The sequence below is a fragment of the Aspergillus alliaceus genome (genome assembly GCF_009176365.1).
Source record: "Aspergillus alliaceus strain CBS 536.65 unplaced genomic scaffold BDW43scaffold_2, whole genome shotgun sequence".
NCBI lineage: Eukaryota > Fungi > Ascomycota > Eurotiomycetes > Eurotiales > Aspergillaceae > Aspergillus > Aspergillus alliaceus.
Genome location: NW_022474685.1, coordinates 1,585,834 through 1,613,628, shown reverse-complemented (window position 1 = coordinate 1,613,628; position 27,795 = coordinate 1,585,834). Strand labels below are relative to the sequence as shown.

The window sequence follows — 27,795 nt, the reverse complement described above, 5'->3', positions numbered from 1 at the left end:
TTGCGTTCTCTCTTCTCGTCGAATTCAGTTCGTCCTCAGTCCAGCCCTAGCGATTCTGACCGTCGGAGAAATCTCTCCGCAGCCGCTCAAAGTATGTGATCTTCTCCCTCAAAGCCTCTTTATTGCCGGCCTTGCTGACCCTTCTCTGAATGCAGTGTCTGCAGTTGAAGTCGACCTCTACGGTATATATTTGATTCTATCATCGCACCAAATCACCGAAATGATAACTAATTCTATTCTGTGATTAGAGGTCCTCGGGATCACCAGCAGCGCAAGCAAAGATGAGATCCGGAAGGCTTATCGCAAGGTATGGTTTTCTCACTTCTGGCCAACATCCATCTACAGTGGCTAAATATGAGTACCTACGGTAGGCCGCGCTCGCAAGTCACCCTGACAAAGCCCCCGAAGCCGAACGTGAAACAGCAGAAGTCAAATTCAAGGCCGTCCAGGAAGCCTACGATATCCTTTACGATGATGACAAGCGGCATTTATACGACACACATGGAATGGGCGCCTTCAACGGATCTGGGGAGCCCGGAATGGGCGCCGGCCCTGACCTAGACGATATCTTGGCGCAGATGTTCGGTGGTATGGGTGGTATGGGCGGTATGCCTGGCATGGGTGGTATGCCCCGAGGCGCGCGCGCGAACAAGCCCCGCAAAAGCCCGAATGAGGAGCAGAAGTATGAAGTCAAGTTGGAAGATTTGTATAAGGGAAAGACGGTCAAGTTTTCGAGCGTGAAGAATGTGATTTGCTCTCTTTGCCAGGGCAAAGGAGGCAAGGAAAAGGCACAGGCCAAGAAATGCGCTACTTGCGGTGGACAAGGTATGGAAAATGATGACCTGGTGCAGCTGGAACTTTCATCGGCTAATGGACGGTATCGGCAGGTGTCAAGCAGGTCTTGAACCAGATGGGACAGTTCCTTACCACGTCAACTGTCGCTTGCTCAACCTGTAATGGCGAGGGCGAATTTTTCAGCCCCAAGGACAAGTGCAAGAAGTGTAAAGGGAATAAGACTACGGAAGCGAAGAAGATCCTGGAGATCTATGTTCCTCGCGGAGCAAGGTGAGCTTAGCCTCTATGCGAACCCGCCAAGACGAGTAAAATTAGGGACTAACCCCTTGTGCAGGGGAGGGGATAAGATCATTTTGGAGGGCGAAGCAGATCAGGTACCGGGACAAGAACCGGGTGACATCGTGTTCCACATCGTCGAAGAGGAACATGCCGTCTTCAGAAGGGCTGGGTCAGACCTGACCGCTACCATCGATGTTACAGTGGCTGAAGCTTTGACTGGCTTTCACCGCGTTGTGATCAAGCACCTCGATGGCCGAGGCATTGAATTGCAACACCCCAAGAAAGCGGGTGATGTCTTGTCCCCAGGACAGGTTCTGAAAATATCTGGAGAGGGCATGCCGATGAAGCGCGGCGACGAGCGCGGTGACCTGTACCTGATCGTTAACATCAAATTCCCGGATGAGAACTGGAAGCCTAATGCTGAGGTTTTGGAGAAACTTAAGGAGTTGTTGCCCAAGCCCGCTTCCTCCATCCAGGCTGATACAGTTGACGAAGTTGACTATAACCCTAAAGGTGATCTGAATGAATTTGGGGCTAGGGACTCTCATGGCGGCTCTGCGTGGGAAGATGATGACGATGAAGGTGAACCAGCTCAGTGTGCGACCCAGTGATGGCCCATTTTCTTCTTTTCTTTCTTTCTTGCAATTATACCTTTGCCGTTTTTTGCATTCGTCAATGAATAGATCTGTTGGATGCATTTTGGGCCAACTCTTCTCTGGCATCATGGGCGTTCACGGGACTTTTGTTATGAACGAAGTGGGGAAAATATTCGTATTTACTTATGACCATTGCTGTTATTATCTTCTTCCAGGCGTGAATAATGCATGGTAGTGCTAGAATACATAGACCAACGCGCCTTTATGGAAATGCCGTCATCCTCTAGGATCCTCCAGCTCCACTTTCTTGAAACGATCGTATCGCCCCGTGGGGGGAAAAGTGTGGGATGGGCGCTACATCCCCATGACCAATAGCTTGTTCTGTGATTTGTAATGGGCCTTCTTTGCTTTTTCCTATCGATCATCCGTTGCTTAGTAGGGTGTCGGCGGGATTTTGTATGTGTGTTGAGGTAGGGCTTCTCAGAGCAGCGTCAACATAACAAGTCATGAGCCTCATCCGCTTTCATTAGTACCACGCTTTTAAGATAGCAACTTATCTCGTCAATTAATAATTACTACATATCCCCACGAAAGCCCACTTTCGCCATGGGCACTGAAGACAAGCTAAAGGAATGGTGTGAATGCCACGGAAGATCTACGATAGACATCGCGAACAGAAAGTAATGGGATCGGTTCATGATGATAGCAAACAGGCTAAACAAAGTATCGAATATCAAAGAGGAGGCTACGTTCCCATCTGGTTCCTTAAAACCGCACTGCGTGATCTATATGAGTGGGTAGCTGAATATCCATGCTTCGACAACGGGGGCTCACATCAAACTCCTAGGTGTCGTCTGTGGAGCTCAGAAGTATCAGGGCCCAGATGATTGTGTCCTTGGGGAGGAGTACCTCGTCAAAGGTGACAACCTTTCACGAATCATGCTCTTATATGATTCTTTGTGAAGGTGATGTCGAGATGGAAACAAATATGCACCCCCATGCCAATACTAGCGTGGGGTTGATAAACGATGGGTCTCCCATAATCCATTTGCCCCCACAACACGTACCGAGAATTGATCCATCGTTCTGACCCGAAGAATGGGGATGTTTGATGGGGGGTTCCAGCGCGGTTCTTATTTAAATGTTCTGCGTTCCCGCCGCCCGCCTGTCAGCTCTCTAGATACCAGTCCTCGGCATAAAATACGGCTGTAGAGGTCGGAGACTGTCCGGATCATTCGGCATTGATTGTGTCCCGCATTCTATGTGATATCACACCCGGAAAGGGCTATTTAATCTCACCAACGGTGTGTTTCTCCAAGATAATTTTGCTAGGCGTAAAGGGAGAAAGAGTTAGACAAAAGGCAACAAAAACTGAAAGAGATATATAGGCATATCGGGATCTCAGTTAAGAGAATCGGAGAACACAAGTGGCTAATGGAATTCTAGCCCCGCGATAAGCCTAGCCCCGATTAAAAATACATAAAATACGGTGCACACAAGTACCACAAAGTGTTACAGAATATCTCGCCATGTCGTGTCAGTCACGGACCTCATGTGAGGGCTGCTCCTGCAGTGAGGGGAGCAGTCAGCCACCAGTGAATATTGAGGACTGTGAAAGTGAACTACTTGCCCTTCGGAGGCGTACAGTGGAGCTGGAGAAGGCTCTGGTATCAATGAAAGATGGGCAGCCGAAAGATAATGCATCAAGTGTCCGGAAGTTGCGGTCGGCCAACTGGTTCAATTGCGAAAGTGACCCCGGCATGATGGCCCTTTACATTGAGCGGTACCTCAATTATGGTATCACCCGGGAGGAACTGATGTCTAGCAAGCCAATCATCGGAATAGCACAGTCTGGATCAGATTTGTCTCCGTGCAACCGTCATCACCTCGAATTGGTGAAACGGGTCCGAGAAGGTATTAGGTCTGCTGGAGGAATCGCCTTTGAGTTTCCCACTCATCCTATTCAGGAGAGTAGCAGGAGACCCACTGCTTGTATCGATCGAAACTTGTCGTATCTGGGCCTAGTAGAGATCCTCTTTGGCTATCCGTTGGACGGTGTAGTCCTTCTGACGGGTTGTGACAAGACTACACCTGCCGCTCTGATGGCTGCGGCCACGGTGGTGCGTGGATCATGTCTCTCTGCATTTGTTTACATATCCGAGCTAACTTGGACTCGAAGAATATTCCGGCAATATGTTTGAACGTTGGCCCGATGCTTAACGGCTATGTCAAGAATGGCCTGGCAGGGTCCGGGATGGTAGTGTGGAAGGGTAGAGAGATGTACGCGGCAGGTGAGATCAATAAGGAGGAGCTCATCGATTATGTGTCTAGAGGGTATGTCCATTTGAAAATGCGGAAGCTCATACGCTGACCCTGTCAAAGTGCACCGTCGGTGGGACATTGTAACACAATGGGAACAGCGTCAACTATGAATGCTTTGGCAGAGGCGCTTGGGATGGCCCTACCTGGGTCGGCTGCCATACCCGCTCCGTATCGTGAACGAGGCCAATGTGCTTACGAAACAGGATTGCGCATTGTTGAGATGGTTCATTCTGACCGGAAGCCAAGCGACATCATGACACGGGAGGCTTTCGAGAATGTCATTGTAGTTAATACTGCTATCGGCGGCAGTACTAACGCCCCAATCCATATTAACGCGATCGCTAAACATATTGGGGTAGATGTTTCACTAGATGACTGGGACCAACTTGGATTTCATATTCCACTACTGCTGAACATGCAACCAGCCGGTGAGCTACTGGGAGAGGAATACTATCGGGCAGGTGGGCTACCCGCAATAATGGCGGAGTTGTTAGATGCTGGGAAGCTGAATGTGGAAGCCTTGACTTGCAATGGTCGCACAATAGCCGAGAATGTCCGGGGGAAGCATACCTGGGATCGTCGAATGATCAAGCCATATAACGAACCACTGATGGAGGACGCCGGATTTCTCCATCTCCGAGGCAGTCTATTTCAGTCTGCCATCATGAAAACATGTGTGATATCTGAACCTTTTAGGCAGCAGTTCCTGGAGAACCCCAAGGACCCAAATGCTTTTGAGGGCACCGTTGTAGTATTTGACGGACCAGAGGACTATCATCATCGACTCGAGGACCCTTCCACCCCCATCGATGATAGAAGTATTTTAGTGATGCGCGGGGCTGGCCCATTAGGATATCCAGGCGCGGCCGAAGTTGTGAATATGCACCCACCTGGACGACTTTTGCGCCAAGGGGTCAAATCGCTTCCGTGCATTGGAGACGGGCGACAATCGGGAACTTCCGGCTCGCCATCAATTCTCAATGCTAGTCCTGAAGCAGCAGCGGGTGGGAATTTAGCCCTTCTTCAGGATGGGGACAGGCTCCGCGTTGACCTAAACAAACGACGCGTTGACATACTTGTTTCCACGGAAAAATTGGAGAAACGAAGAAAGACACTAGAAGCCCGGGGGGGTTACGGGGTACCGGAAAGTCAGACACCTTGGCAGGAATTATTCAGGAGGGAGACGGCACAGTTGAGCGATGGAATGGTCCTCCGAGACGCCGTCAAATACCAACGACTTGCCCAGCGATATGAGAACCCGCGGCATAATCATTGAGGAACGATGTGCTTGATGTCTCTAGATACCATGTATGTAAGGAGCTGTAACGAATGGAGATACTTACGATAAAGACGTTAAGCAATTCCCCGACTGTACGGTATGCATGTTCTCCGTACAGTAAATATGCCATACTTCGTTCGGTATTTCTCAAAATCAAACCCAGTGGCTGATTCCTGGAGAAACTGATCTTTACCGAGGTCCGGGACTAGAGCTCTCAGCGTGGTACTAATCTGTAGTGGCTGCATCGATAGACTAGCGTCAATCCATGTAGAAAACGAGAGATATTTTTCCCATAGCGGTGGCACGGACTCATTTGAGGAGTATTACACGGAGTACCGAAAGTGAAAGGTGGCTGAGGTTGAGGTTGAGGTTGAGGTTGAAAGAGCTGTAAGGAAGAGTCCAAGTTGGTTAGTGTTGCTGGCTGTCTGCCTTGGGGGTTTGGCCTCCCCTCTTGAATCTCCATTTCCTATCATTCATCTCCCAACTGTTTGTTTATTGATTTTGTGGAACCACCACATCTTTCTCTTTGCTACCAGAATAACAGTCATGAATACTAGTTCGACGCCATACTGAGAATAGTCCTTAGCAGGCAGACATGTTTTACTAGCACTATACATACTAATGAAACGCTGAAAAACAGCAGTCCCACAGGGATGGGTTTAATCACAGTTATTGCCAAGATACTAAGAGCGGTGACTAGATACTCGATGTTTCTTGCTTTCTCACGGGTTAAGGCCACCACCTCATCACATACATCGGATAGCTAATGAAAGAATGATTGGTACCAGAATCCTGGCGAGTGAACCGAGCGCTCTGAGTTTGATAGACCACCCAATTCGACCAATTCAGTGATAGATAGCCCGCACATGGCCGGAAGTCATTGGCCTTGTCTACTTCAGCTACAATCCACCCGGTGCTTGCAACGGAGCCACCCATAATAACGAAATATGGCTAAGAAAACACCACAAAATCACACCAGAGAAAGGATGAAAGAAAGAAAAAGTTTGATAGCTTACCATTATTGAGTAAGGCCAAGAACGGGTTATCTAAAGACGGCGGTCTCGAACCATATCCACCTGGATACCAACCTAGCAGGTGGACGCGAGACGACAAATTTATGGACGGCGTCGATCATTCAATTAGTGATATGATTCAACAATTATGAAATCATGAGAGTACTATTAGTCCATTACCTGAGCGCCAAGCGATTGAGTCATGAGAGAACGAGAAACAGCTGAGGCCAATGGCGGAGCACCTGACAATTGAAGTAATTGATATTCAACCATCAGCACACAACACCATTCAAAATTGATAAAAATATCCGCGAGTGTGGACCAGTGGTGGGTCTCTCTCGGGTTACCCGCAGAGGGTTTGGTTTTTGCCGTTGCAGCCTTGTTAGACTTACGGAACAGTGACCGATTTCCCACGCTACCATACTTCGGTCCGCTCAGGGCTAGGGGTCTAGCCTGACAATATCAGAAAATTTTTTCTAGTCACGGCTGATCTCAGACCGCCCCTGTTTGTCAGGCATCCCCCACCCACCATCCCACCATCTTCTTTTTAACCTGCACTTTGCGATCCTCCGTCTCATTCCTTGTTGATTCCTACTCCAACAGATTCCTTTATCATGCTACTTCCTCCCATTGTCCAGTTAGATGCCAGCTTGCTACCATGCGCTTCCACTGAACAATAAGAAACGACTACTTCGGTGTGCACCGTGCATCTTGCATCCCTGCACTACAACAGTTGTCGTACCTCCTGATTCCATCCTTGACCTATCTATCCCTACTGGAAGACACCTGTCTTATCCGTCTACCGTCGCAGCTTCCCCGAAATATTTCGTGCTACTCAACAGTGGCCTAGATCCCCGCGGGACGCATATATTGTGCACACCGCATCGTTACGTGTCTCGCGGCTCGTCTGCGGGAAGTATCCGGCCGTACCTTTTTGTTATCAATCTCCCCAGCGAATCAGCATCTCTGCGCTCGAATAGAACTGTCGCCGATTGTCAATCGGGCCGAACAACCTGCTTCATTTTGAATTTCTTTTCAACTCGAGTAATACTACTTGTGTTTGTCAAGATGGACGTCGACTTATAAAACATCCGCCTTTCGTTCTTTCTTGATCGTAACGCTTTTGATTTCCAGCAATTGAGCGTTTCCTTTACCTTCTAATTACTTCGCCTCTTCGAACCTCACTGATCTAGGTGAAGGCACCTGTCATACGCTATCGTCAACGAAATACCTATTTCTCCTCAACTCATCATGGCGCCCAACCTTTTCCTTTGCCTCCGGGCTGTCTTCTGCCCCACGTACTGGTTTCAGCGTGGCGAGCGCATCCAAGGATCGATTCACAAAGAAGAACATTGGCAATCCCCTGTTCCGGGCATTTACAAATACATCCCGGGTCGTGGATGGCACCTTGTTTACAGGGATGGCAACGAGTACGACGAAAAAGTTCCTGTTCCACTCGTTTATTGCCGAATCCTCCACCGCTACATGTTCGAAGACGAACTGGAGGATAGATGCCGCTGGCACTCAGTGGTCGTTCATGAAGGTGCTAAGCCGGAAAGATTTCTGTTCTTCCGTCTCGACGACGATGACACCTGGGTCGCTGGATGGGATGCCAAGGGAAAGTTTATCCCGGGACCTTATCAAAAATGGTACTACGACTCGAAAACCCATACTATGCGCCGGGTTCTGTTCCCTGAAAGCTCGAATGTTTCCCGCGCCAGCATTGTTCCGAGCAAGCTCAATTGATTGCGATTCCCTGAGTCGTCCACGAAGAGTTTGCGCACCTTATGCATCACTCCTGACGATTCCAGTCTTTTTGCTATCGGGTCGTCGAAACACACGACCTTTATACAACCACGGCGAATTTTGTTCTGCAGCTGGCTCCTCCAGAACATGGCCTGACAGGTTCAACCAGAAAGGGCAATTGCTATTCTTGAACTGTTAAAAGCGAGTGCATAAGCGACTTTGTTTTGCTTTTCTTTTTTGTTTCCACTATTATGAGCTTGCTTGGTGGCTCAACTTTTACGAAGGTTTGCTTTACACAGCGATGGAGTTTGGGGCTAAAAAAAAGTTCGATAGACCTCTTATTCTTTGCTTTGCGGCATAAATGGCTACTTCTCATCATGAAGGATATTAGCCGTGATGATTCTTTCGGTTATTATGTGGTTCAAGATCAACAGGCTTGGACAGGATTTAATAGTAACTGATACAATATGACCATAGATTACAGTAATGCTGAGCTGGATTGATATTCTCTGTATGAAAGACCGTAGACGGGCTAGCCCTCATGATACATATTATCTGCAGCAAGAAGTGGGTACATCTTAGTCCTACTGCAGAAACTATGTTCAAGTGAACATGCATGATACCATCCATCACTTGCATTTCGGATCTATCTGCAGGGCGTCTGATTGGCAAATGCTCTCAGTTTTTTCCTATGCAAGGTCTATCCAGCTTAGTAGGGTTTGTCTTATCCCGTGAACAAAGTACATACAAACGATACTCTGCAACGCTTCCTTCCAGACTCTCAAAACACCAATATTCTCCCCGATTATATCTGAAAAAAGCGCACTATAGAATTCACTTGCATCTTCGTCCCGAGTACCTGCCAACTTATCAACCGTAGCAAAGAGACGGCCAGATTATTCTCACCCCACCTAAGAAAAGAACACGCAATGATATAATATCTCCATAAACATCCGTCCAAACCCAACCCTTCATAAATTCTACAAGTTTAGAGACAAACAAAAGAACAAAAAAAAAAAAAAATTCACAACTTCGACCTCTCCTTCCCACCCCCCTTAACCAACTTCTCCAACCCCCTCCTTACCCTCTCCTCCATCCCCTCCTTAGTCGGCCTCATCGTCTCCCTCGCCACAAAAACATGCGTATACCCCCCAACAACCTTAACCGCTTCCTCCCCCTGCTTAAACACCCCAACTTCATACGTAACACTCGATGACCCAAGCTTCGCAACCCGAAGCCCCAACTCCAACACATCGGGAAACGACACCGAGGCAAGGTAATCGCAGTACGAGTTCACCATGATACCCACCTGCGATGCGGATTCCGGATCGGCATCCTTCTTCTGCCCGCCTGAGAACGGGTCCATTCCGCATTCGGCGATGAGCCAGCTGTTCACGATCGAGTCGAAGAGCATGGCGTAGACGGTGTTGTTTAGGTGGGCGTACATGTCGTTGTCAAACCTGGTTTTTTTGATTTATCTTTATTTATTTCTTCCTTCCTTCAAGGGGTTTCTTATGGGGTGTTTATTTACCATCTTGTTCGGTATATTTGATGGAAGGTGTAGTCGCTTCTGGTGCGGCGTTTCTTGGCTTGGAGGTCTTGGGGGGGCATTTTGGGTTGTTTTGTGGAGATTGTCTTTGGGTGGAGGGGTATGGGTGTTGGCTTTTGGGTGTTTCTGCGTGTGGTTTTTTATTGGGTTGAATGGGAACTATTAGTAGTATTATCGTTTGTCAGATGGGGATTTGTCTGGCATTCGAGCCTATTTCCGAACAACCGAGGTTGGGTTTGCGGGCGCTTTGCCGGATTGGGTGTGGATCGGCGGTCTCGGGCATAGCCTATATTGAACTTAATCCACTGTCTCTGGAGTAGATCTTTGATGTTAACTTGGTGGAGGTTTTTGGGATGGGGGGTGTGGATCTGATAAGGTTATTTTGGTTGAGGTTGGTAAAGGTGAGTATGGGTGGATTGGTGGTCTTCTGGTTGAAAAAGTCTTGTGTCTGAAGTAGGTGCTGAAGTTCTTTAACTTCTACCGTATGACACGTAATGCTAGTTGTGAGTTTATATTGTTCTTGATGGACATTGGTTGTTTATTTGAATATAGAGAGATGCATACTCGTTTAAAGTCTATTCAAGATCGTTCTTCAGTGCATATACGGCTGGATTCCGGACAGCTTAGATTATAAGATTGTCAGTATAACTTTCACTCACAGTTAGCCTCACCTGTAACGATCTATCTCATGAGACTCTAAGTCTTGCTAAATGGTAGGGTTAAGTCACAACAGTGGAGTTAACTGGGGCAAAGGGTTCATCGCACTTGCCCCATTGATCGCCCACCACGGCTTATCGCAAGGATCTCCATCACTCGCGAGTATAAAATATCTTCCTGGTTGATCTCCAATCTCTGAACAAATTCTCAGAAAGCGCAAAGCACTGACCTCATTCAAATGCTTCCGTCCAAAGTACGCTCATAATTATTGGATGGCTTACCGACATCTCACTGTCCGTTCAACCCACTCTCTCTTAATATCCACCCCCACTAAGAAGGATAAGTCCAAATACCAAGCATTCCCGAGCTCAATAACCCTCCAAACAATACTCTACAGCCAGCAACACAGAGACACACCAAGTACCATGCACATCTTCCACTTTACCACTACCCTCATCATCGCTACTGTCACAGTGACGGTATCCATCAACCAAGAACCAGACATCCGAAATAATACCTCATGGGACCATACTATATCAGAAAATATCACACTCCCCATTCAATTGCAGAACGAGGCCACAAAGACCAAAGACGGCGGATGCGTCGGGGTCCAAGGCTGTCAGACTGTGAAACCTGCTGCTCCGTCGAATACTAGTACCAGTACCGATGAGCCAAAAGAGCATTGTCATGAGAATGGATGGCCTTGTCTGCATTATTCGTCTTGTTGTTCGCAGATTTGCCAGTGGACGTGGCCAGGAGGTTACCCTATTCCTATTAGGCAGTGTGTTTAGGTTTTAGGTGAATTGGATGTTGCAGATGGTTTCTTGGATTCGGGCTTTAGTGGTGATATGGTGAAGATGGTTGTTGGGTGATTCTGTTGTGGAATGCGCTTGCGGGCATTGTTGGTTCGTGAGAGAGAGTAGATAAGTGACACTCAAAGGAGTGGTGGTTTTCTATATACAATGTTCTCTTTTCTTGACCTTCCAGTACAGCCAGGAGAGAACAAAGAAGCCACCCTTTGGTTCTCTTATGGATGTAGTGGCATCAAATAGCAGAGGGAGCGAACGCATTAAAGCTGCAAAATGCAGGGCATATAGAGAGGAGAAGAGGTTGAAACCCGTTTAGGCACTCTACTCCTTACACAGCGCGTGAAGCCGTACGCTAAAGGTTAATACGAGTAAGTACAGATGGTGGCTCGACAAGTCAAACTTTCCGGTTAGAGTAGCTCCACCAACACTTTCCATTGCTGAGATACCGTGGATAGATTCTGCTGTCGGGCATGGTCGGGCAGGTCATGGCACTAGAACCACGGTAGTGAGCGAAGATTGTGACTCAAAGCTTGGTGTCTTTAGTACAGCCAGCGGACTTCTCCTGACCAATGTTATCCACGTATCCACCAATTAGCCTTTTTCGAGTAACGTAGCTTGAGTGCCTGTGGGTTTTATATAGGCAAAAACAAGCCATTTAAAAGGACGAACCCTAGCCAAGAGGACAGGAGGACAATATCACTCAGCTTAGATGGAATGATAACCCGCTCTAATCGGAGTAGACGAGGCTACAGCTCTTTTATGCAGTTTTATCTAATTAGGAAATTTACGTACATAAGTGACACACATCTTCATAGTGAGGGTTAAGTGCATTACATGACTTGGGAAGTCATTGCCGCGCATTTCTCTGAGCTCCTTATTTGGTGAATAACTCTTTTCATACTCCCATTCCTGGATAGCAGTATCTTGTCAAGGCAATCCACCTGTTAATGAAGCAAGATACAGGATTAACGGGCGAGAATCCCGATTGTTGCTCTATGCTCAGCACTTTCTGATGATTTTATGTTATAGTACTAGGGCTGTAAAACGAAATCTTATGTTGGTGGCAATTAGAAGTCTATACTTCAAGAATATATATATAAATAGTTATTGGGATGATGACTTACTCAATATGATATGGCTGTCATAGCCAATTATACTTGTCTACAAGTTTGCAGTCGAACAAGTTCATTCGTATGATTTCTCTTCTATGTATTGGGGCTAGCTAGCTAGCTACACCGTGGCCTTGATGCCAGATAAAATCACCAATTGACCTGGGGCAACAACGCCAAGAACATAGACTTTTTTTTTTCCCATTCTTTTCAGGAACGCCCCTCCGACCCCACGTAAAACTACATTTCTTCAATTCAAAACCACAGTCCACGAATTCGTAATATCCGCCATAAATTTCCGAATTTGGCTCCCTCACCCCGCGTTCTCGCCTATCTCGTGCGAAAAGGCAGACTCACTGCGTGCAGCATGACTCTCACGCCCGTCGACACCACGCCCCAGGCGCCGCAAGAACGTGTCGCAGAACCCCCCAAAGTAGCCACACCCTGCGAACCACCCGCAGGTACCTATTACTTCGAAGGAGGGCTGCGCCGCGTCAAACCATACCACTACACATACAACACATTTTGCAAAGAGCGATGGAGGGGCCGGGAGCTAGTGGACATCTTTGTCTCCGAGTTTCGCGATCGTCCACCGGAGTACTATGTATGTTTTCGCTCCCTGAGCTTCTATTCACGCTCTACCGTCTTTTACTAATTACATGGGATGGTTCAGAGAGAGGCCCTGGCAGCCGGCAAAGTTGCGATCAATGGTAAACCGGCCGGACCGCACACCGTCGTGAAAAACGGTGAAGTCATCTCGCATACCCTGCACCGGCACGAACCCCCCGTCACAGGCCAGGAGATCGGCATAATCCACGAAGACGATGGGCTCATCGTCATTGATAAGCCGGCCGGTGTGCCCGTTCACTCTGCCGGTCGGTACCACTATAACTCTGTCATTGAGATCCTTCGTGCCCAGCGCGGTGGCGGCTGGGTGCCCCGGCCCTGTAATCGTCTGGACCGGTTGACCTCCGGCGTGATGTTCATTGCTAAACACCCCAAGGCAGCGGAGATGGTGGCCAGCAGGCTGAAAGAGCGGACCGTGCATAAGGAGTACGTGACTCGGGTGAAGGGCAAGTTCCCCGACGGGGTGGTGGTGTGCGACCAGCCGATTATGCAGGTTAGTCCGAAGCTGGGGCTGAATCGCGTTCGGGCCACGGGCAAGACAGCCACGACGAAGTTCCGGCGGTTGGCGTATTACCCGCCTCATGAGCCTGAGCCGCCCGTCGAGGGTGGAGAGGCGCGAGCTGCGACGCCGCCGCCAGCCTATGCGAATGAAGAGGAGGGGTATAGTATCGTGCACTGTCTGCCGTTGACCGGCCGGACGCATCAGATCCGTGTCCATCTCCAGTTTCTGGGCCATCCGATTACGAATGATCCGATTTATTCGAATCGGCGTGTGTTTGGGCCCGAACTGGGGAAGAATGAAGACTCTGGTGTTCGCGACGATGAGATCATAGATAGGTTGAATGATATGGGCAAGACGGAAGTCTCTGATACCGTCTCCTACCGCACTCACCTTACCGCTGCTCCCCTCGTGCCTCCGGGCACTGACACCTCCGTCGTGGAGCAGATCATGTCCCGTGAGCACGAGGATGCCGAGCACCAGTATCAGAAGCGTAAAGGTGAGAGGCTCTCCGGTGAGAAATGTGACATCTGCGGCACGGATCTTTATACTGATCCCGGTGTACATGAGCTGGGTATCTTCCTCCACGCCGTTGCCTATTCCTCCGATGAGGGTGACTGGAAGTACCGCAGCAAGATGCCCTCTTGGGCCCTTCCTCCGCCAGGCATGGATGGTCCTACGGAGGTCCCTGATTGGCAACCCGTGCCGGAGGAAGAAGAGACAGTCATTGGCAATGGAACCGTGCCAGAGGGTATGGAGGAGGAAGAGAAGCCTCCGAGGGGCCAAGGAAATACCGCTGCTCTTGTTCGGGGCGTGGGGTTGGTTGATATCGCTGATGTGCCTAGACTGCAGCAAGAGGCTTGTCTGCAGTAGGAGGCTCCGCTTGGTTTTCTTTCTCTTAGACGTTTCCTTCCTCCCATCTTTGCATAGACTTGATGTTTACGACTACATGATACCTGTATGCATGGATATCAGGAGTTCCCTATGCTTTTTGTTCTTGTTTTCCGTCGCTGGCGCATATGCAGAGGGGACGGTGTATGGCGCAAGGATTAGCCCAATGAACATATAGATTGAGAACTGAACGGAAAGAGCGTAGACACATGGTCAAGGTGGTGCCAGAATGGCAAATACTTGGCGACTACTCAAGAAAGGCCCATCCAGGACGCTTGCGCTGAGAACCCAGTAGCAAACCCCCGTTGACACAAAGACTTAACATCCTACGCTCGAACGCTACCGCCCGGATCTATGGGGAAAAGACCGAGAAAGAGAATCCCAGTGGGAAAAATCCCCAATTTCTATTTTAAGTCCCAGCACTGGTACCAGCCACCCTATGCAATAGAATCATGCACATAAGAGAAATTCGTCATCGCCACGAAATTGATTCATTTCAATTCACGACCATACAAGAAACCGAAGCGACACCTTGCAGCTTTGCCAGAGATCCCCATCTCCAATTGAAAATGCTTTGGTATAATAATTTTTAATTGTTGATTTAATTAGGCTAAAGCATTTAAGCCTCAGTGGTGACACGGCCCTTGGGGTTGGTAACCTTGACACCGAGAGCCTTGGCCTTGGCGAGGATATCGACACGCTTGCGAGAAGAGACCGCGTGGCCGATCCTATTGGGTTTCATTATGTTAGTTGGGTGTGCTTTCCCTTGACAGGATTTATATCATGGTTGAAGGGTGGGCGTACTCAGCAGCGTAGGTGCGGTTGTGCATGAGAAGGAGCTCAACGTCCTTGGGGTTCTGGACGAGGAAAGCCTTGTGGCCGGAGGGCATCATGTGCTTGGTCTTCTTGTTGCTACCATAGCCGATCTATCGATTCATTCCATATCAGTACTCTGTACTCCACTGCACATTGCGAGTTGATCACTGGTCGTTCTTGTGAAGGTTCATGTCTGATTGGAACTGGGGTTGAGAGAAACGTACGGAGGGCATAGGGATGTTCGACTTGAAGCGTCTACGGACGCGGGAGTCGATACCCTTAGGCTTGCGCCATGACTCCGGCACACACTTGAAGCGATCCGACTGGTGGCGCTTGAAGGTCTTGGTGCCTGTATATTAGAACACTCGTCAGTTTCCCCTATATTCAATAACCCGAATGTGTATGTGTGATAATGATTGTGTCCCGAAGCCCGATGTACCCCACGTCTCTAGGGATTTCGCCATGTCGTCCTCAAATCATTTCAAATATTGTTCTCACGGTATCATTCCACCTTTTTCGCGAAAAAAAAAGTACATGTATCGTCCGATCCCTCGCTTATTTCTCCGTCGCCAAAATCCTTGCTATACATGGGGCCTTGGGACTGTGGTGGATGTGCTGGGCTGGAAAACAGGATGGCAGGATATAGACATACGCTTCTTGACGATGGGGACGTGCTTCTTTGCGAGGACCATCTTGATTTTAATTAGTAACGATAACAATGACAGTATACAGCCATCCAAAACATACCTTGTCGGTTTCGTGAGGTCGCTGGCGCTCAAGTTGTCGTGACGGGTCGAATTCGGTCTCAAAATTTCGCGCTGAGGTAGGCCGCCCAGTGCAGTCGGGTGCTAACGCCTCGCTAAGCTGAAAATTAGGGTGAAAGCCCTGCCAAGACTTACCGTGTTAGGTCTGGTGTCGATCGTTAGATTATGTCATCAAGTCTTTAACCGCCTCTCTTATCGTCCCGTATCAATCAATAAGCTTACTTGCTCCATCTGACGCATTGATCGCGCAGTTGCTATCTTATGTTTTGTGCAGGGTAATTTGTCTCATTTAATTATAATGGTCTATTAGATCTGCAGGTGCAGATTTCTCCTCTCCCCATTGTTCTCGCTACTACCAAAGATGCCTTCCATCACCTCCAGATCCGCCAATGCTTCCTCCGGTCGCAGGCGGGTCGCGATCCCAGCTCCTGAGTTAATAGACTCCACGAATTCGGCAAGCTCCTTATTGACTCCGCGACCCTCGAAAGGCACATCATAGCCCTCCCCATTAACTGTCAACCGATCAAAATCCAACTTCACGATGCCATCCGCGCACGTAAACTCGAAGACCGAATCATTGATCTCCGACCCATAAGACACCGACACCACACCCGTGGCGCCCGACCTAGTCTTAAGCAGCGCATCAACAGTATCAACAGGAGCAAGATGTTCCTGCCTCAAAGAAGCATGCGCCGCCACGGTAGCCAGCCCATCACCCTGTCCCAAGATCAACCGCAGCGCAGCAACACCATGAACCCCACCATCCAGCACAAAGCCTCCCTGGTACCCAGGATTCCGGCGCCATTCCGTCTCTACTCGCACAAGTTAGCCACCTCCACTCACCCTGCTCGAAACAAGAACAACGTACTATGATACTTCGACCCCGGCTTAATCATACTCCTCAACATGACGCGGAAGTTCCTAACCCCACCCAATCTGCGCACCTCCTCCGCCGCCCGCACAAACTTGCTCATGTACCGCCAGTTCTCGGCCACCGCCCAAATAGTCTTGCTGCTGATGATGCGCGAGTTGTGCAGGTTAATCAGGTCCTGCGCCGTGGCTAAGTCCTTAGCGATGGGCTTCTCCGACAGAACATGTTTACCTGCTCTCAGGGCTTTGCGGATGAAGTCTGGTTGGACTAGGATTGGGAGCCTGAGATTTTGTATTAGTCCCTCCTAATCTTCGTAGTTATGTCATAGGCCCACGCACGCTATAATCACCGCTGTAATATCCGACCGGCTGAGCAGATCATCGTAGGTTTTCCCCGGCCCTGCATCCGCTGCGTAGAGGTCGAGGTCAGGTATCCCATTTGCGAGGGACTCGGCCGACTGCAGAGACCTCGAGTAAATGGCTTTCAGGGCGAACGCATCCGTTGCTTGGATGCTGGGCTGGAGCGTGTTAGCTCAATTAACGCTGGTTATATCCGGGCTCGGTTGTGATGCTCGAAGAGGGCGAGATATGTACCAGGTGCTCTTCACGGGCAAAGTTCCCTGTGTCATTATTAGGTTTGTTTCAATATATATATGCCATTGTACTAGGGCTTGGGACGTACCGCTTCCTATGATTGCCACTCCGACGGGCATGGTGGGGTTCAATTATTATTGTTCTTATCGATTAATGGTAGGGTTGTGAAGATCAGTATCGTTGGGCATACATAAATATCGGGTAATATGTTGGTGGGTAGTTCACAGAATCCAAGGGGGTGAATTGAAGTATGTAGAAGAATGAATCCGTGAACTACATTTCATTTCTGCCGTTGGAACATTTATCGATAAATATTAACCGGGTGGGTCAAGTTGAAATTAGTTCCAGACTTCTCCCGTTCGGCGGGGTTCGAACAATGCAGCATGTATCAGAATGAGGAAGATTGGGAATAGAAAAAATATTTGTCCATTTTGGATTGGGTGGATGATACAGGGGTACTTAGGGAAGATAAGGGAGATTGTTGTTTGTTGCTTGCTACTGAGTAGAGACATTCTAATCGAAGTATGAAAAAGAAAAAAATTTACAAAAATATATTGTCGCGACGTACAAATATGCACAATATAGACAATCGCCCCTCGACTGCCGCCCAGAAACCAAAATAAAAAACCATGTGCCAACGCCATATATGCTGATCATAACCATCATGGGCAATGAACCCGAAGAACATCGAGTCATGTCTCATGTCAAATCCAAATCCACGAGGGGCAGTCGCTGTAAACACCAGGGTATAGATATAACCAAGCCACGAGAAAAGAAAAAGAAAAAGAAAAAGAAACCCTGCTATGTTCCTGTCTATTAACCAACGAGAGCTCGGATGCGCTCGACCCTTTCCATCGCCTTCTCTAGTCGCTCAAGCCGGGTTCTCTTCTCGACATCCCGACGTTCTAACACTGCTACTCGCTCCTCCAGCCGCGCACGGGCCTTGCGTTCTTGGGCCACCATCTCGTTGGCTTGGCTAAACAGTTGCGCGGTTAACTCCTCCAACTCGGAGGTAGTCTGCGACAATTGTGACTCTGCAGCCCGCCGTAACGTCTGTTCACGATCCAGCGCATTCTGGAGCTCGGCGGTGTTGTCCGGGCTAGACTGTCGCGACGGGGTTCGGGAAACTGGCTGTGCTGGCGTTTGAGTTGGACAGGCACCGCTAGGCCCGCGGGAATGGAGGAAGGATGTCAGGGTCGATAGGCGCCCTTGCGAATGAGAGGACGATGGAGGCTGAAGAGGGGATAAAGGCTGGCTCATCTCATTTGACGACGTAGAGGATACAGAGGAGCCGTTTCGAGGGGCATATGTGGACGTCTGAGTACGAAGACGGCGGATTTCGTGTTCGTACTGGGCGAGTTTCTCCGCTGTCCGGAAGGCACCAGTTAGTATAGAATATCTCATAATCAGAAGTATAGTGAGCATCGAGATATGCACATCCCGCTCCAACGGAGACACATTGTGTTTAATTTCTCACCCATTTGTGCAGCCTGGACATTCAATGTGCCAACCTTCTCCTCTAATTCCTTGATCCTCTCTTGATCAGCCGCGTGCTCTTGCGACAGGCATGAGTCCTGACCACAGGTTGGACAGTTCTTCCCTGGGACCAGACCCGTCGCATTTGTTATTGTGGGAAGCATGCCGACCAGTGTGGTCGATGTGAGAGCGGCAGTAGTCGTGGTGGTCGACATCCTGCGTCAATCATGAATCTCCGAGAGGCTTGAGGAGAAGTCGGGCAGGAAATTGGGTGAGGGAAATGAAAAGGATCTCCGGTCACAACGGGGTCGCAGAAATTGAAGTAAGAGTTTCAGAGAGGCGGCGATCCAATTAAATAGCAAACAAAGGGAAGATGTTAGCGAGCGCCACGCATTTCTTCCGGACAGGGAGGAAGAAGGGTGCCAGCCGTATGAATTCCAGGAACTGGGAAGGCTTCGATAAACAGAGAGACGGAATAAATGCAACAACAATGGCGGGAAGCAGTGGAGTTTACCCGACACTATGTGTGTATTGCGGATGTATTGTTTACTTGTATTTCTAATCTATTCTTAGTATTTGTATTGGACTATTGGAGGGTTCAGGCCCCATAGTGTCTTTCAATTGTATACGATTTAGTTGATCGACACTGCGAAAGGGGATTATAATAATTACAAAAGAAAAACAGGACCGGGATTTAAAAATGATCGTCTTTCGGTCCATCATACCATCCCATTCCTCTCCCCGGATTTCATGGATTATCCGTTCAGTAGACATACACGTGTGTGGATCCTTTAGTCCCCGCATGGTTAGCGTTCAAGTGTGACTGATCATTTCCATTGACCTCTTTCCCCTCCTACTAGGATTTCAATCTGATTGTTCTCAGAGAAAGATACCTTATTATCCTTTGTCTTCAAAGTAGGTAATCACCTTTAAGCAATTGCTACTTACCAGGAGGATTTTCTAATGTCCAGCCTTGCGGCGGCCCTTTCTCCCACCCCCCCCCTTGCAATCATGGATCCCGCCATCTCTCCAACAACCACCATGATCTCCAGGGAAACAAATACCAGCCATGTTGGACCCATTAATCTCTCCGCCCCTTACATGAAGGTCAAATTAAACTTTGTTTTTCTTCCTTAGGTTCAGGGAGCCTCATGGGCCGATAATATCATGCAAAGTTATGACCGTTAACTATATATGTACTTCGTTCTGAGAAGACATCCGCTACCACAACCTCCGTTGCTTTTTCAAACCCAAATTCAAAAGAGCTGGTCTAGCTTCACAATTCAAGTGTGTGTCTATGGGCTGAAAATCAAGCCAATCAGCAGGTATCCAACAGAAGGCTACCTTTGTTTCTTGAAGTATTTCAGAATCTTATCGTCCGAGAAGGCGATAATGATCGCAGTGATGCCACTCATTGTTCCGAAAACGCTGACCATCGTCACCCACCCGCCAGAGTCACTCAAAAGCCCCGCAATCAATGGTCCCAGTACCTGGCCACCGGACCAAGCGACGTTGAACAACCCGTACGCTTGCCCCATGCCTCCTTGACTCCCGAATATTCCCGGCGACTCCTTCTCCTGTCGCTCGACGACAAGGCTGACTTCTGTCATGAGGGACACCATCTGAAGGGTAGATGCAACGCCTGCGAGGGAAAGGAATATATAGAGGAGGGCTTGGTCTTGCGTTGTGTCGTGCGTGATGAGTCGAAGGAGAAAAAATGCTGGGAAGTCCAGCAGGAATCCAAGGAACGCAACTGTTCGGGATCCGTAGCGGTCAACAGCATCGCCTGTTGAAATCGGTTAACGGACCGTATACCTCGGTTTCCTTTCATGATACTTACCAACGAGAGGCGAAAAGAAGGACGGCGCGAACAATGGTAGAAAACAAATTCCGATCCAGAAGGGATTCCATTCGAATGTCTTCATCACATGAAGAGGAAGCACCTGGAGAGCTGATTGTCAACAAAGCATTTAAGATATTGATTAGCAGGTTTCGCATACAGTGTCGAAGGAGGACCATAAAATGGCATCGACCATTGTCGCTCCAAGGAAGAGCAGCATACTACTGGAACACATCAAGCGCAAAATAGGTGGCACCGAAGATGACCTTCCGCTCGATACCGGTTCACCACTAATTTCATTGGGCCAACAAACCGAATGACGGAGATTGACAGAAGCGTCGTCCGAACAGGTCTGTTTGGTGGCTTGGTGTATATTATCAGCTACATCCGGACTGCTGAGTAGACCCTCTGTCTCTGTAGCGATCTGTGGCTGAGTCCATTTAGAGACATTCTTCTGCTCGATCATGACAAGCCGGAGGAGAATATCTAGGATGACCAGTGCGACCGCAATCGCAAACACGGCATCGTAACTTATCCGCGATAACCTACACGAGTCAGCGAGGCAGGCGTAGCTTTGTCCAGCGAATGACCTACACAACTCCTCCGATAAAAGGACCAAAAACAGTTCCCACTGTCATAGACATGGAGACGTATCCCATAGCAGCTCCAACCTGATCCTTCCCCACGGTGTCCACAACAAGAGCCATGCCCACTGTCCAAACTACAGCTGCAGATAATCCCTGTAGAACTCGCGCAATGACCAGGGAAGCAAGCGTTCGGGCTACCCAGAACATGATAGTTGAGCCACCTAACGCAAGTAGACCGATGATAAATGGTCCCTGGCGGGAAGTACCCTTGTCGGCGAAGTACCCAAATATAGCTATATCCATATGCGGTCAACTACCACGATAAATTTGCTCTTGAATATGCGACATGGGACTTACGGGAGCCAACGAATATAGCACCACCGAACGCTGCCAGCATTATGGCCATCCATTGTTGTACTGTGTGCATTGTCAGCCAGCATTTCCGTCACGCACTTCAACCAGAAATGCGAGAGTAAAACACGCCGTACATTGGTCATCTGGCACAAACACACGCTTTTGCAGAACTACGGGCAGTATAGGAACGATCTAATGAATCCAATCTCATTAGAACCGACCCCGCAAGGGATACCAAGCTGACATCTGACCAACGCACCATCCCATAAATAAAAACATCCTACCATCACCACGTCAGTATTCATTGTTAAAGACAAAGCCGACTACATACCGTGAAAACCGCCATTGATACCACGGAGATCACAAATTTTCTCGACGAGCGGAATCCCAACTTCCACGGCGGGGAAGCAACCGGCGCATGATCCTCCTGGATACCATTTTGATGCATAATGTCTCTGAAACGTGCTGCGGGGTATCGATATAGCCACCAAAATAAGATCCCCCTGAAATATATAGTAAGGGGAAGGATTCAAGAACCGCTTCCCTTTTCTGAAGACAGATCAGATCCCCTATTACCGAGAGCACGACTAAGACCTACCCGAATATAATATCGATTGTGGTGGGTGAGCTGGCTAAAGTATATTTTTGTGCTTGTCTTTCCCATTTCGTTAGCCCGACAGGTGGGATGCATCGGATGATCCCACCCCAGCCCCCCCAGGTCGCATCCCTACTAAGGTAAGTGGATCGGATTACTTATTCGGGGTATCAAAGTCGAGATCCATACTCATTGGGCAGAGCTGGACCACCTGCCCAGTTATATGCTTCGGCCGGGCTCTACAGGAATTAATGCCATTCGGCGATTTGAACAGATTTGAACTAGTTAACTGTATTGCTCAGTCTATCACCTGGTGGAAAACCGAAAGAAAAGAGATAATCAAGACATGACGAAAAAAGTACAATGAAATCTCAGCTGGATCCCCATGTAGAAGCTCCGTTCATAGCTACCAGTATCAGGGATTGAAGAGGGCAAAAGGGGAAGAGATATTCTAGTAGCCTCTCTCTTTCGCTTTCTCCTTCGTCGACCTTGACTTAAGATAGACTACCGTTGTTTGTCTCCCTTTGCTGGGGTATTACCTCTTTAGTCACTGAGTCGTAATCTTATTCGCATGGCTGTCTCGTCAACTAGCAAGGGACATGGCTCCGTTAGAAGAACAAGAAGAATAGGACTCCACACGCCATCCCCCGATCGATCCCGAACAAGACAATGAAAGGGGGGAATCACTGGAGACAAAGAAGCCGAGAAACCAGGAAGAAAAAGAGACCATCATTGAGGATAGCATAGCATCTTTCCCTCCATATCGGCCGTAAAGGTCACGAGTGTATACTAAGTCCATCCACATACATGAGAATCACTAGCTTGGAAAGAAACTCAAGAGCAACTAGCAACAGGGGAAAAAAAGAAACATAGAAAACTTTTCGACATGCCAGACAACGGTAGCAGAGACTAGACGTGAATCGAGGATCTTGACTGACGGAAAAAGTCGTGAATCAACCAGAGAAGAACGGGGAGTAGAGAGAAGCGGGACAGGACGATTGGTATTGAAAACAAACAGCCATCAACATAGCCAAAAAATCTCATTAAGGGAAAAGGAATGTTGTTCGCAGAGGAAAACTCAAGAAACGTGCTACCCGAAGATAGCCGGAAGCGATGGCAAAGCAGGGGGCACCAAAAGAAGAGCCTCATGAGCTAGATTTCGTTCTGCAAGGAATGCGAAGTTTCGGTCGGACAATGACTGCATTCGGGGTATCGTTAGATCTATGCGAACGTACGGCCGGCTCCACGGCGATTGTTGCGTTGCCTTGAGCCCACGGTGCTCCAGCCTTCATCGTCTGCTGCAGCTTCGGCTGGCTTAGCAGGACCGCGCCTCCAGCTACCATTTTCCTTGCTAGCGGCCTCGTTCGAGGCTTCGGCCTTCGCAGTAGGTTTGGCCTCCTCTCCTTGATCTTGGTCCGCAGCCATGCCACTCTCATCCTCGCCGGCCCGCCGGAGGATCTCGAAGCTCTTCCCGCCCTGGGGGGTCTCAACAACGTCCTTGCCGTTGGGATCGGCTGGTGCACCGCTCTTCTCGGCCTTGGGCTGATCCTTGGCAGGTCGTTGCTTCTCGCTCTTTTCAGACTTGGCCTTCTCGTCTGCCTCCTTCTTCTGCCGCAATGCCAGCTGGCGCCGTTCCTCAACTTCCTTCTCTCTCGCAGCGGTATCAATCGGACGGGCGCCACCGAAGGGGCTGGCCTTCGATTCGCCACTGGCAGCTGGGCTAGACACAGCCTCTGTCACAGTCCGTTTTTGAAGGTTTAGTCTCGGCCTTGTAGGGGCGACAGGCGATGCAGGAGCGGCAGCAGGGGAGGGAGGATTGCTAGGCTCCTTGGCCTGATCAGGTCGCATCCGGGATCTCCAAGAGTTGTCCAGTTCAGCTGCAGTGGGTGCCCGTTCCTGGAATTCCCGTCGTGGGGGTCTCGAGCCATCCTGAGACCGTCCTTCACCCCAGGCAGGTGAGCTCTTTCTGAAGCCCGGTCCCTCGTTGGTCTGGGGACGACCACCTTCCCTCACTGGCCCGGTTGGAGAAAGAGGACCCTTTCGTTCCCAGTTACCGAAATCGCGGAACTTGCCGTCGGATTCGAAGTTGCGACGTCCACCACGTTCACTACCAGCATCAGAGAAGTTGTCAAGGTTGCGTCCGAAAGAGGAGCGGTCTGGCACACGGCGCGGAGCCTCGGGGGCGGGAAGAGGGCCCTTGCGAGTCCAGTCGAATTCCTTGACGTCGCGTTCCTTGGCTGTAAAATGGTCAGTATGTGTGGTAATAAGCCCAACGTTGAAGCACTTACGAGGCTCTGCGATGCTAACCCGGATGGCTCTTCCCTGAAGGGTAGCGCCAGAGAGGTCAAGAGCCTTTTTCAAGCCGTCCACGGTCTCGAATTCGATGTATCCGAAACCCTTGGGGGCTTTCGTCAACTTATCTTCCACAACACGAACGTTTGTCACAGCACATTCGGCGAAAAGCTCAGAGATATCATCCGAAGTCGCATCAAAGGACAGGTTTCCGACGTGAGCAGTATAAGGGGGCTGAGTGGGGAGGGGGAGGGGCTCCCTGACGGCATAACCGCCACGTTCACGTTCTTATTTTCGAGTCAGGTCAAGAATCGATGGATCAAAGGAGAGGGATGCGTACCACCACCAAAGCCATTGCCAAACCCAGCAGAAGATGGGCCACCAAAACGGCGGTCGCTGTCAAACCTAGGCTGAGAGGCTACATCATATTAGACCATGTCCATTCAGGTAGGTATCGTGAGGCAAGGTGCACAACGTACCAGCTATAAATTATAGGTATCAGTACAAGATTGTCAAAGTAAGACCAATATTTTTTTTTTACTTAAAAAAATGTATATACTACTTACCAGGCAAAGGCATGTCTTCCATCTCATCGGCCCAAGAGCCATAGTCTGATGATTTAGCATCGATCGTCCCCACGGAGCTTCACGGGGTTAACTTACTCTCATCAGCTAAGAAGGTGCTGATAGACATCTTCTGGGCTTTCTGCTTTGCGGGCGCTAGAGGGACGACAGTCAGTATCCATTGTCGGCTGAGACCGGTTGGGTCTGTCATGAAGCGAGAATCCCTAAGAGGGGTTGAAACATACCCATGATTGCGGTTGATGGAAATCCAGAAACGCGCCAAGGGAAGCACTTGTGCGCGTCTCACGCGGGAGGGTTAATAAATAGATAAAGTGACTTCCGAGAAGGAAGGCAGTAAGAATGCGAAAGGGGACGTCTAGTTTTGAACAAGACGATGTGAGATGGGGGGTGGTTTGTGCAGGAGCTCCGCAGTGAAGAACAGAGGGGAAAGTGAGTTAATCCGCGAGGATAATTTTTAGTGATGACGCTAGAAAAGTCAGCCTCTAAAAGTGTTGGTGCGGCTTTTCGGTTTGCGCCTCGACCTAAACCCGAGAGGGCTTTTTTTGAAAACCTCGCTTTGCGGAGAACCAACTCTCCCCACCTCTTTTTTTTTCTATGGAGAAAATTAAGTTTTTCTCGCAGGATCAATAATAGTATTAGATACATACAGATATATCTAAGTAAGCCGTTGATCTCGTCGGTTGGGATTCCTTGCATGGTGCACGCGCAAATGGCATTGTTCTGGAAATGCCCTAGTATTTTATTTATTCACCCTTTTCACAATACCACCACACTCGCTTTACTTCGATTGAAACAAAGAGAGCATCATAGGGATAGTTGGCATAGTATAGAATTGAAATGAAAACTTTTAAAGCAGCAGTAATCCTAACTTGGGGAGTAGAGAACCTTACAATATGAATATTCATAATCTTTTTTTCATCTAAAGGGGGAAATTCTCGCCAAATTTATATACAAAAGTACCCGGAGCGATGCTACACAACAGACCGGTTTAACCACTCGAATACCTTGTTTGGTTAGGGAGATAGGTCGAACGAAAGATTGAGAAATATATATATATATATATTATTAGAGAAAAATATATAAATAAAACATAACGAAGAATGCTGGAGAGTAACTTGGAATCTCGCGACAGATGGCTCAACGGAATATGTATTATATAATCATACATATCACGTGCACGACCGCCCTTCGTCCAACAGACAATAAAAGATGCCAATGGGAGCGGCGGTGTATCTAGATGCGAATATAACTTCCAAGTTGCGGTCCTGACGGTTCGCAAGATGAGTGGACAAGATCATCAAACCCCAGATTTAGAGTCGAATGATCTATTATCTACCCTGAAGGTGGGAGCTCTGAGCGGTTAGTGTTGGTTTTCTTCAAAGAACCATCCTGTGTCCATTCGCATGAAAGACGTACTTCCTCGGTACAAAAATTTTTTTTTTACCATCTGGTTGCTTACTGGTTCACAATGCAGGCTCTGCAGGCCTCATCTATGGAGGGATTGCAGGTGTTGTTCGAGCACGTCATCCTGTGATACACTCTATCTCTTGTGGTATCCACTGGTTTGCCTGTGGAACCTCCTTTTGGTGTAAGCTTTCTACCCTCTTTCTTCCCAGGACTTGAGAATTTTTGATGTTGAACTTCTCTTTGCAGGGCTGAGAAGCAACATCTTGAAACTTCATTATGAAGATAATGCTTCTCCGAAACAGCGCGCTTATGTCAGCGCCTTGTCTGGAGGAATTGCTGGCGGAGCTGTGACTAGATTAATGGGTACTCAACCCTCTAAGAATTTATTAGCCATATGGTGGCAATCCAATGCTGTTGACTGACGTGTTGACAACGATCAGGAGGCCGCCTCATTCCAGGGGTTGTCGTTTTTTCGCTACTAGGCTATCTCGGGCAAGGCTCTTATAATGCGATCGACAAATGGCAAATAGAGCATGCGAATACGCCGTCTAAGCCGATCATCCAGCGGATCGCCGACTCGAAATGGATCCCACTCAAGACTCTCTCTGATGATGACTATAGAGGGATCTTGAGCGAAAAAGTGCTAAGTATTGAGGCCGAAATGGCGCTCCTCGACGAAAAGATTGAAGAACTTGAAAAATCCAAGCTCCGCGGAGTAGACGCAGGGAGCCCGAAAACTGGGACTGAGTAATGCAAAGAAGCGAGAGATCTTGAAATTGAAAGAAGACGGTCCCCCATTTTGGAATGGCTATTCGACTTGCCTGTTCAATTGACCGAAGCTAGGCGAACGCCAGGTATCCACGTTGCCTAGAGATGCCCGCCATGAAAGTGGCACAAGAGGCGAGGGTTTGTTTATGATTTATTTCCAGAGTAATTATATGCCTCCAGCCTGAAGAATCTTGTGGAGGAAAGAAATGTTATGCGCTCCATAATTTGTCTTGCAGGAGATGATTTGAGGAGATAATCATGGAAGTGCTAGGGCGAGCCTTCTTTGGACATGCATACAATACAGTACTCCGTAAATCAATTTGTATATTAGTTTACCGGAAATGATGGTCTGTACTATTAGCTATATAATCTCTATCTACACTATATATATTTTTATTTTTAAGAAATTTGACAGGCCAGATCTTCATAACCGAGTTAGTAAACTGCGACTTTTGACCATGGGGTTAAGAGGCAACGATTGGACACGTCGTTACAATCATTTAGTACGCAGGGAAATGATTGGTGAGAGGAAGTCTCCTGGGGAAAGCTTTTATTCCGATGAAACATCGTCGAAATGCAAGGAACTGAGGAGACCAGTCAGCAATAGACAGGGAAAATAGGGGCAGTATATGACATGCGTGGTCGAAATGGGTAAAATGCTGCGTGGAACCGACCCA

At 48.6% G+C, this 27,795-nt stretch overlaps 11 protein-coding genes across 11 annotated transcripts; 5 read left to right on the top strand and 6 right to left on the bottom strand.

The window, feature by feature from the left end:
- Nucleotides 1-149: 149 nt before the first annotated feature.
- BDW43DRAFT_306142 (putative DnaJ domain protein (Mas5)) lies at nt 150-1,685 on the top strand (the record flags this gene model as incomplete). The annotated part of the gene is made up of 5 exons (XM_032045960.1): nt 150-182; nt 251-307; nt 372-825; nt 888-1,065; nt 1,130-1,685. 5 exons carry the CDS (start codon nt 150-152, stop codon nt 1,683-1,685), a joined length of 1,278 nt encoding a protein of 425 aa, XP_031906099.1.
- A 1,151-nt stretch (nt 1,686-2,836) lies between these two features.
- BDW43DRAFT_76646 (IlvD/Edd family dehydratase) lies at nt 2,837-5,307 on the top strand. The gene is made up of 4 exons (XM_032050488.1): nt 2,837-2,974; nt 3,059-3,790; nt 3,850-4,004; nt 4,053-5,307. Exons 2-4 carry the CDS (start codon nt 3,200-3,202, stop codon nt 5,266-5,268), a joined length of 1,962 nt encoding a protein of 653 aa, XP_031906098.1. The 5' UTR covers nt 2,837-2,974; nt 3,059-3,199; the 3' UTR covers nt 5,269-5,307.
- Nucleotides 5,308-7,535: 2,228 nt separating this feature from the next.
- On the top strand, nt 7,536-8,030 carry BDW43DRAFT_306140 (uncharacterized protein; the record flags this gene model as incomplete). Its single annotated transcript, XM_032045959.1, has 1 exon — nt 7,536-8,030. The coding sequence occupies one exon, from the start codon at nt 7,536-7,538 to the stop codon at nt 8,028-8,030; it is 495 nt and encodes a 164-aa protein (XP_031906097.1).
- Nucleotides 8,031-8,982: 952 nt separating this feature from the next.
- On the bottom strand, nt 8,983-9,733 carry BDW43DRAFT_76552 (acyl-CoA thioesterase). The gene is made up of 2 exons (XM_032050486.1): nt 9,562-9,733; nt 8,983-9,490 (listed from the first exon to the last, which is right to left on the bottom strand). The coding sequence occupies exons 1-2, from the start codon at nt 9,639-9,641 to the stop codon at nt 9,055-9,057; spliced, it is 516 nt and encodes a 171-aa protein (XP_031906096.1). The 5' UTR covers nt 9,642-9,733; the 3' UTR covers nt 8,983-9,054.
- A 2,600-nt stretch (nt 9,734-12,333) lies between these two features.
- Nucleotides 12,334-14,335, top strand: BDW43DRAFT_261088 (pseudouridine synthase family protein). Its single transcript, XM_032040272.1, has 2 exons — nt 12,334-12,758; nt 12,828-14,335. Exons 1-2 carry the CDS (start codon nt 12,522-12,524, stop codon nt 14,151-14,153), a joined length of 1,563 nt encoding a protein of 520 aa, XP_031906095.1. The 5' UTR covers nt 12,334-12,521; the 3' UTR covers nt 14,154-14,335.
- Nucleotide 14,336: 1 nt separating this feature from the next.
- BDW43DRAFT_261085 (60S ribosomal protein eL32) lies at nt 14,337-15,786 on the bottom strand. The gene is made up of 5 exons (XM_032040271.1): nt 15,735-15,786; nt 15,640-15,679; nt 15,212-15,336; nt 14,976-15,097; nt 14,337-14,899 (listed from the first exon to the last, which is right to left on the bottom strand). The coding sequence occupies exons 2-5, from the start codon at nt 15,677-15,679 to the stop codon at nt 14,791-14,793; spliced, it is 396 nt and encodes a 131-aa protein (XP_031906094.1). The 5' UTR covers nt 15,735-15,786; the 3' UTR covers nt 14,337-14,790.
- A 205-nt stretch (nt 15,787-15,991) lies between these two features.
- Nucleotides 15,992-17,464, bottom strand: BDW43DRAFT_261081 (Gfo/Idh/MocA family protein). Its single transcript, XM_032040270.1, has 5 exons — nt 17,304-17,464; nt 17,216-17,241; nt 16,961-17,139; nt 16,620-16,903; nt 15,992-16,563 (listed from the first exon to the last, which is right to left on the bottom strand). Exons 1-5 carry the CDS (start codon nt 17,332-17,334, stop codon nt 16,058-16,060), a joined length of 1,026 nt encoding a protein of 341 aa, XP_031906093.1. The 5' UTR covers nt 17,335-17,464; the 3' UTR covers nt 15,992-16,057.
- A 300-nt stretch (nt 17,465-17,764) lies between these two features.
- BDW43DRAFT_261078 (uncharacterized protein) lies at nt 17,765-19,309 on the bottom strand. Its single transcript, XM_032040269.1, has 2 exons — nt 18,693-19,309; nt 17,765-18,582 (listed from the first exon to the last, which is right to left on the bottom strand). The coding sequence occupies exons 1-2, from the start codon at nt 18,904-18,906 to the stop codon at nt 18,032-18,034; spliced, it is 765 nt and encodes a 254-aa protein (XP_031906092.1). The 5' UTR covers nt 18,907-19,309; the 3' UTR covers nt 17,765-18,031.
- Nucleotides 19,310-19,534: 225 nt separating this feature from the next.
- Nucleotides 19,535-21,920, bottom strand: BDW43DRAFT_319452 (MFS transporter; the record flags this gene model as incomplete). The annotated part of the gene is made up of 8 exons (XM_032048918.1): nt 19,535-20,477; nt 20,532-20,634; nt 20,692-21,076; nt 21,126-21,411; nt 21,476-21,535; nt 21,607-21,664; nt 21,732-21,752; nt 21,804-21,920. 8 exons carry the CDS (start codon nt 21,918-21,920, stop codon nt 20,032-20,034), a joined length of 1,476 nt encoding a protein of 491 aa, XP_031906091.1. The 3' UTR covers nt 19,535-20,031.
- A 1,160-nt stretch (nt 21,921-23,080) lies between these two features.
- Nucleotides 23,081-25,385, bottom strand: BDW43DRAFT_76281 (translation initiation factor 4B). Its single transcript, XM_032050485.1, has 7 exons — nt 25,168-25,385; nt 25,022-25,078; nt 24,926-24,970; nt 24,839-24,841; nt 24,700-24,777; nt 24,356-24,646; nt 23,081-24,304 (listed from the first exon to the last, which is right to left on the bottom strand). The coding sequence occupies exons 1-7, from the start codon at nt 25,169-25,171 to the stop codon at nt 23,289-23,291; spliced, it is 1,494 nt and encodes a 497-aa protein (XP_031906090.1). The 5' UTR covers nt 25,172-25,385; the 3' UTR covers nt 23,081-23,288.
- A 787-nt stretch (nt 25,386-26,172) lies between these two features.
- On the top strand, nt 26,173-27,480 carry BDW43DRAFT_76254 (uncharacterized protein). Its single transcript, XM_032050484.1, has 4 exons — nt 26,173-26,302; nt 26,418-26,531; nt 26,597-26,713; nt 26,791-27,480. The coding sequence occupies exons 1-4, from the start codon at nt 26,224-26,226 to the stop codon at nt 27,099-27,101; spliced, it is 621 nt and encodes a 206-aa protein (XP_031906089.1). The 5' UTR covers nt 26,173-26,223; the 3' UTR covers nt 27,102-27,480.
- Nucleotides 27,481-27,795: the final 315 nt, after the last annotated feature.

Bases quoted from the DNA above. Each gene is read 5' to 3' on its own strand.
- BDW43DRAFT_76646 (XM_032050488.1), top strand. From the start codon at position 3,200: ATGTCGTGTCAGTCACGGACCTCATGTGAGGGCTGCTCCTGCAGTGAG. The intron at 3,791-3,849 runs GTGCGTGGATCA...TTGGACTCGAAG, and splicing joins TGATGGCTGCGGCCACGGTG to AATATTCCGGCAATATGTTT. The intron at 4,005-4,052 runs GTATGTCCATTT...ACCCTGTCAAAG, and splicing joins ATCGATTATGTGTCTAGAGG to TGCACCGTCGGTGGGACATT.
- BDW43DRAFT_76552 (XM_032050486.1), bottom strand. From the start codon at position 9,641: ATGCCCCCCCAAGACCTCCAAGCCAAGAAACGCCGCACCAGAAGCGAC. The intron at 9,491-9,561 runs GTAAATAAACAC...CAAAAAAACCAG, and splicing joins CAAATATACCGAACAAGATG to GTTTGACAACGACATGTACG.
- BDW43DRAFT_261088 (XM_032040272.1), top strand. From the start codon at position 12,522: ATGACTCTCACGCCCGTCGACACCACGCCCCAGGCGCCGCAAGAACGT. The intron at 12,759-12,827 runs GTATGTTTTCGC...GGGATGGTTCAG, and splicing joins ATCGTCCACCGGAGTACTAT to AGAGAGGCCCTGGCAGCCGG.
- BDW43DRAFT_261085 (XM_032040271.1), bottom strand. From the start codon at position 15,679: ATGGTCCTCGCAAAGAAGCACGTCCCCATCGTCAAGAAGC. The intron at 15,337-15,639 runs GTATGTCTATAT...TCTAATATACAG, and splicing joins CGTCCCCATCGTCAAGAAGC to GCACCAAGACCTTCAAGCGC. The intron at 14,900-14,975 runs GTACGCCCACCC...GAAACCCAATAG, and splicing joins AACCGCACCTACGCTGCTGA to GATCGGCCACGCGGTCTCTT.
- BDW43DRAFT_261081 (XM_032040270.1), bottom strand. From the start codon at position 17,334: ATGCCCGTCGGAGTGGCAATCATAGGAAGCG. The intron at 17,140-17,215 runs GTACATATCTCG...AACACGCTCCAG, and splicing joins TTGCCCGTGAAGAGCACCTG to CCCAGCATCCAAGCAACGGA. The intron at 16,564-16,619 runs GTACGTTGTTCT...TTGTGCGAGTAG, and splicing joins GCCGGGGTCGAAGTATCATA to AGACGGAATGGCGCCGGAAT.
- BDW43DRAFT_261078 (XM_032040269.1), bottom strand. From the start codon at position 18,906: ATGTCGACCACCACGACTACTGCCGCTCTCACATCGACCACACTGGTC. The intron at 18,583-18,692 runs GTGAGAAATTAA...CCTTCCGGACAG, and splicing joins TGTCCAGGCTGCACAAATGG to CGGAGAAACTCGCCCAGTAC.
- BDW43DRAFT_76281 (XM_032050485.1), bottom strand. The intron at 24,647-24,699 runs GTACGCATCCCT...CTCGAAAATAAG, and splicing joins TGGCAATGGCTTTGGTGGTG to AACGTGAACGTGGCGGTTAT. The intron at 24,305-24,355 runs GTAAGTGCTTCA...ACCATTTTACAG, and splicing joins GGTTAGCATCGCAGAGCCTC to CCAAGGAACGCGACGTCAAG.
- BDW43DRAFT_76254 (XM_032050484.1), top strand. From the start codon at position 26,224: ATGAGTGGACAAGATCATCAAACCCCAGATTTAGAGTCGAATGATCTA. The intron at 26,303-26,417 runs GTTAGTGTTGGT...TTCACAATGCAG, and splicing joins GAAGGTGGGAGCTCTGAGCG to GCTCTGCAGGCCTCATCTAT. The intron at 26,532-26,596 runs GTAAGCTTTCTA...TTCTCTTTGCAG, and splicing joins CTGTGGAACCTCCTTTTGGT to GGCTGAGAAGCAACATCTTG.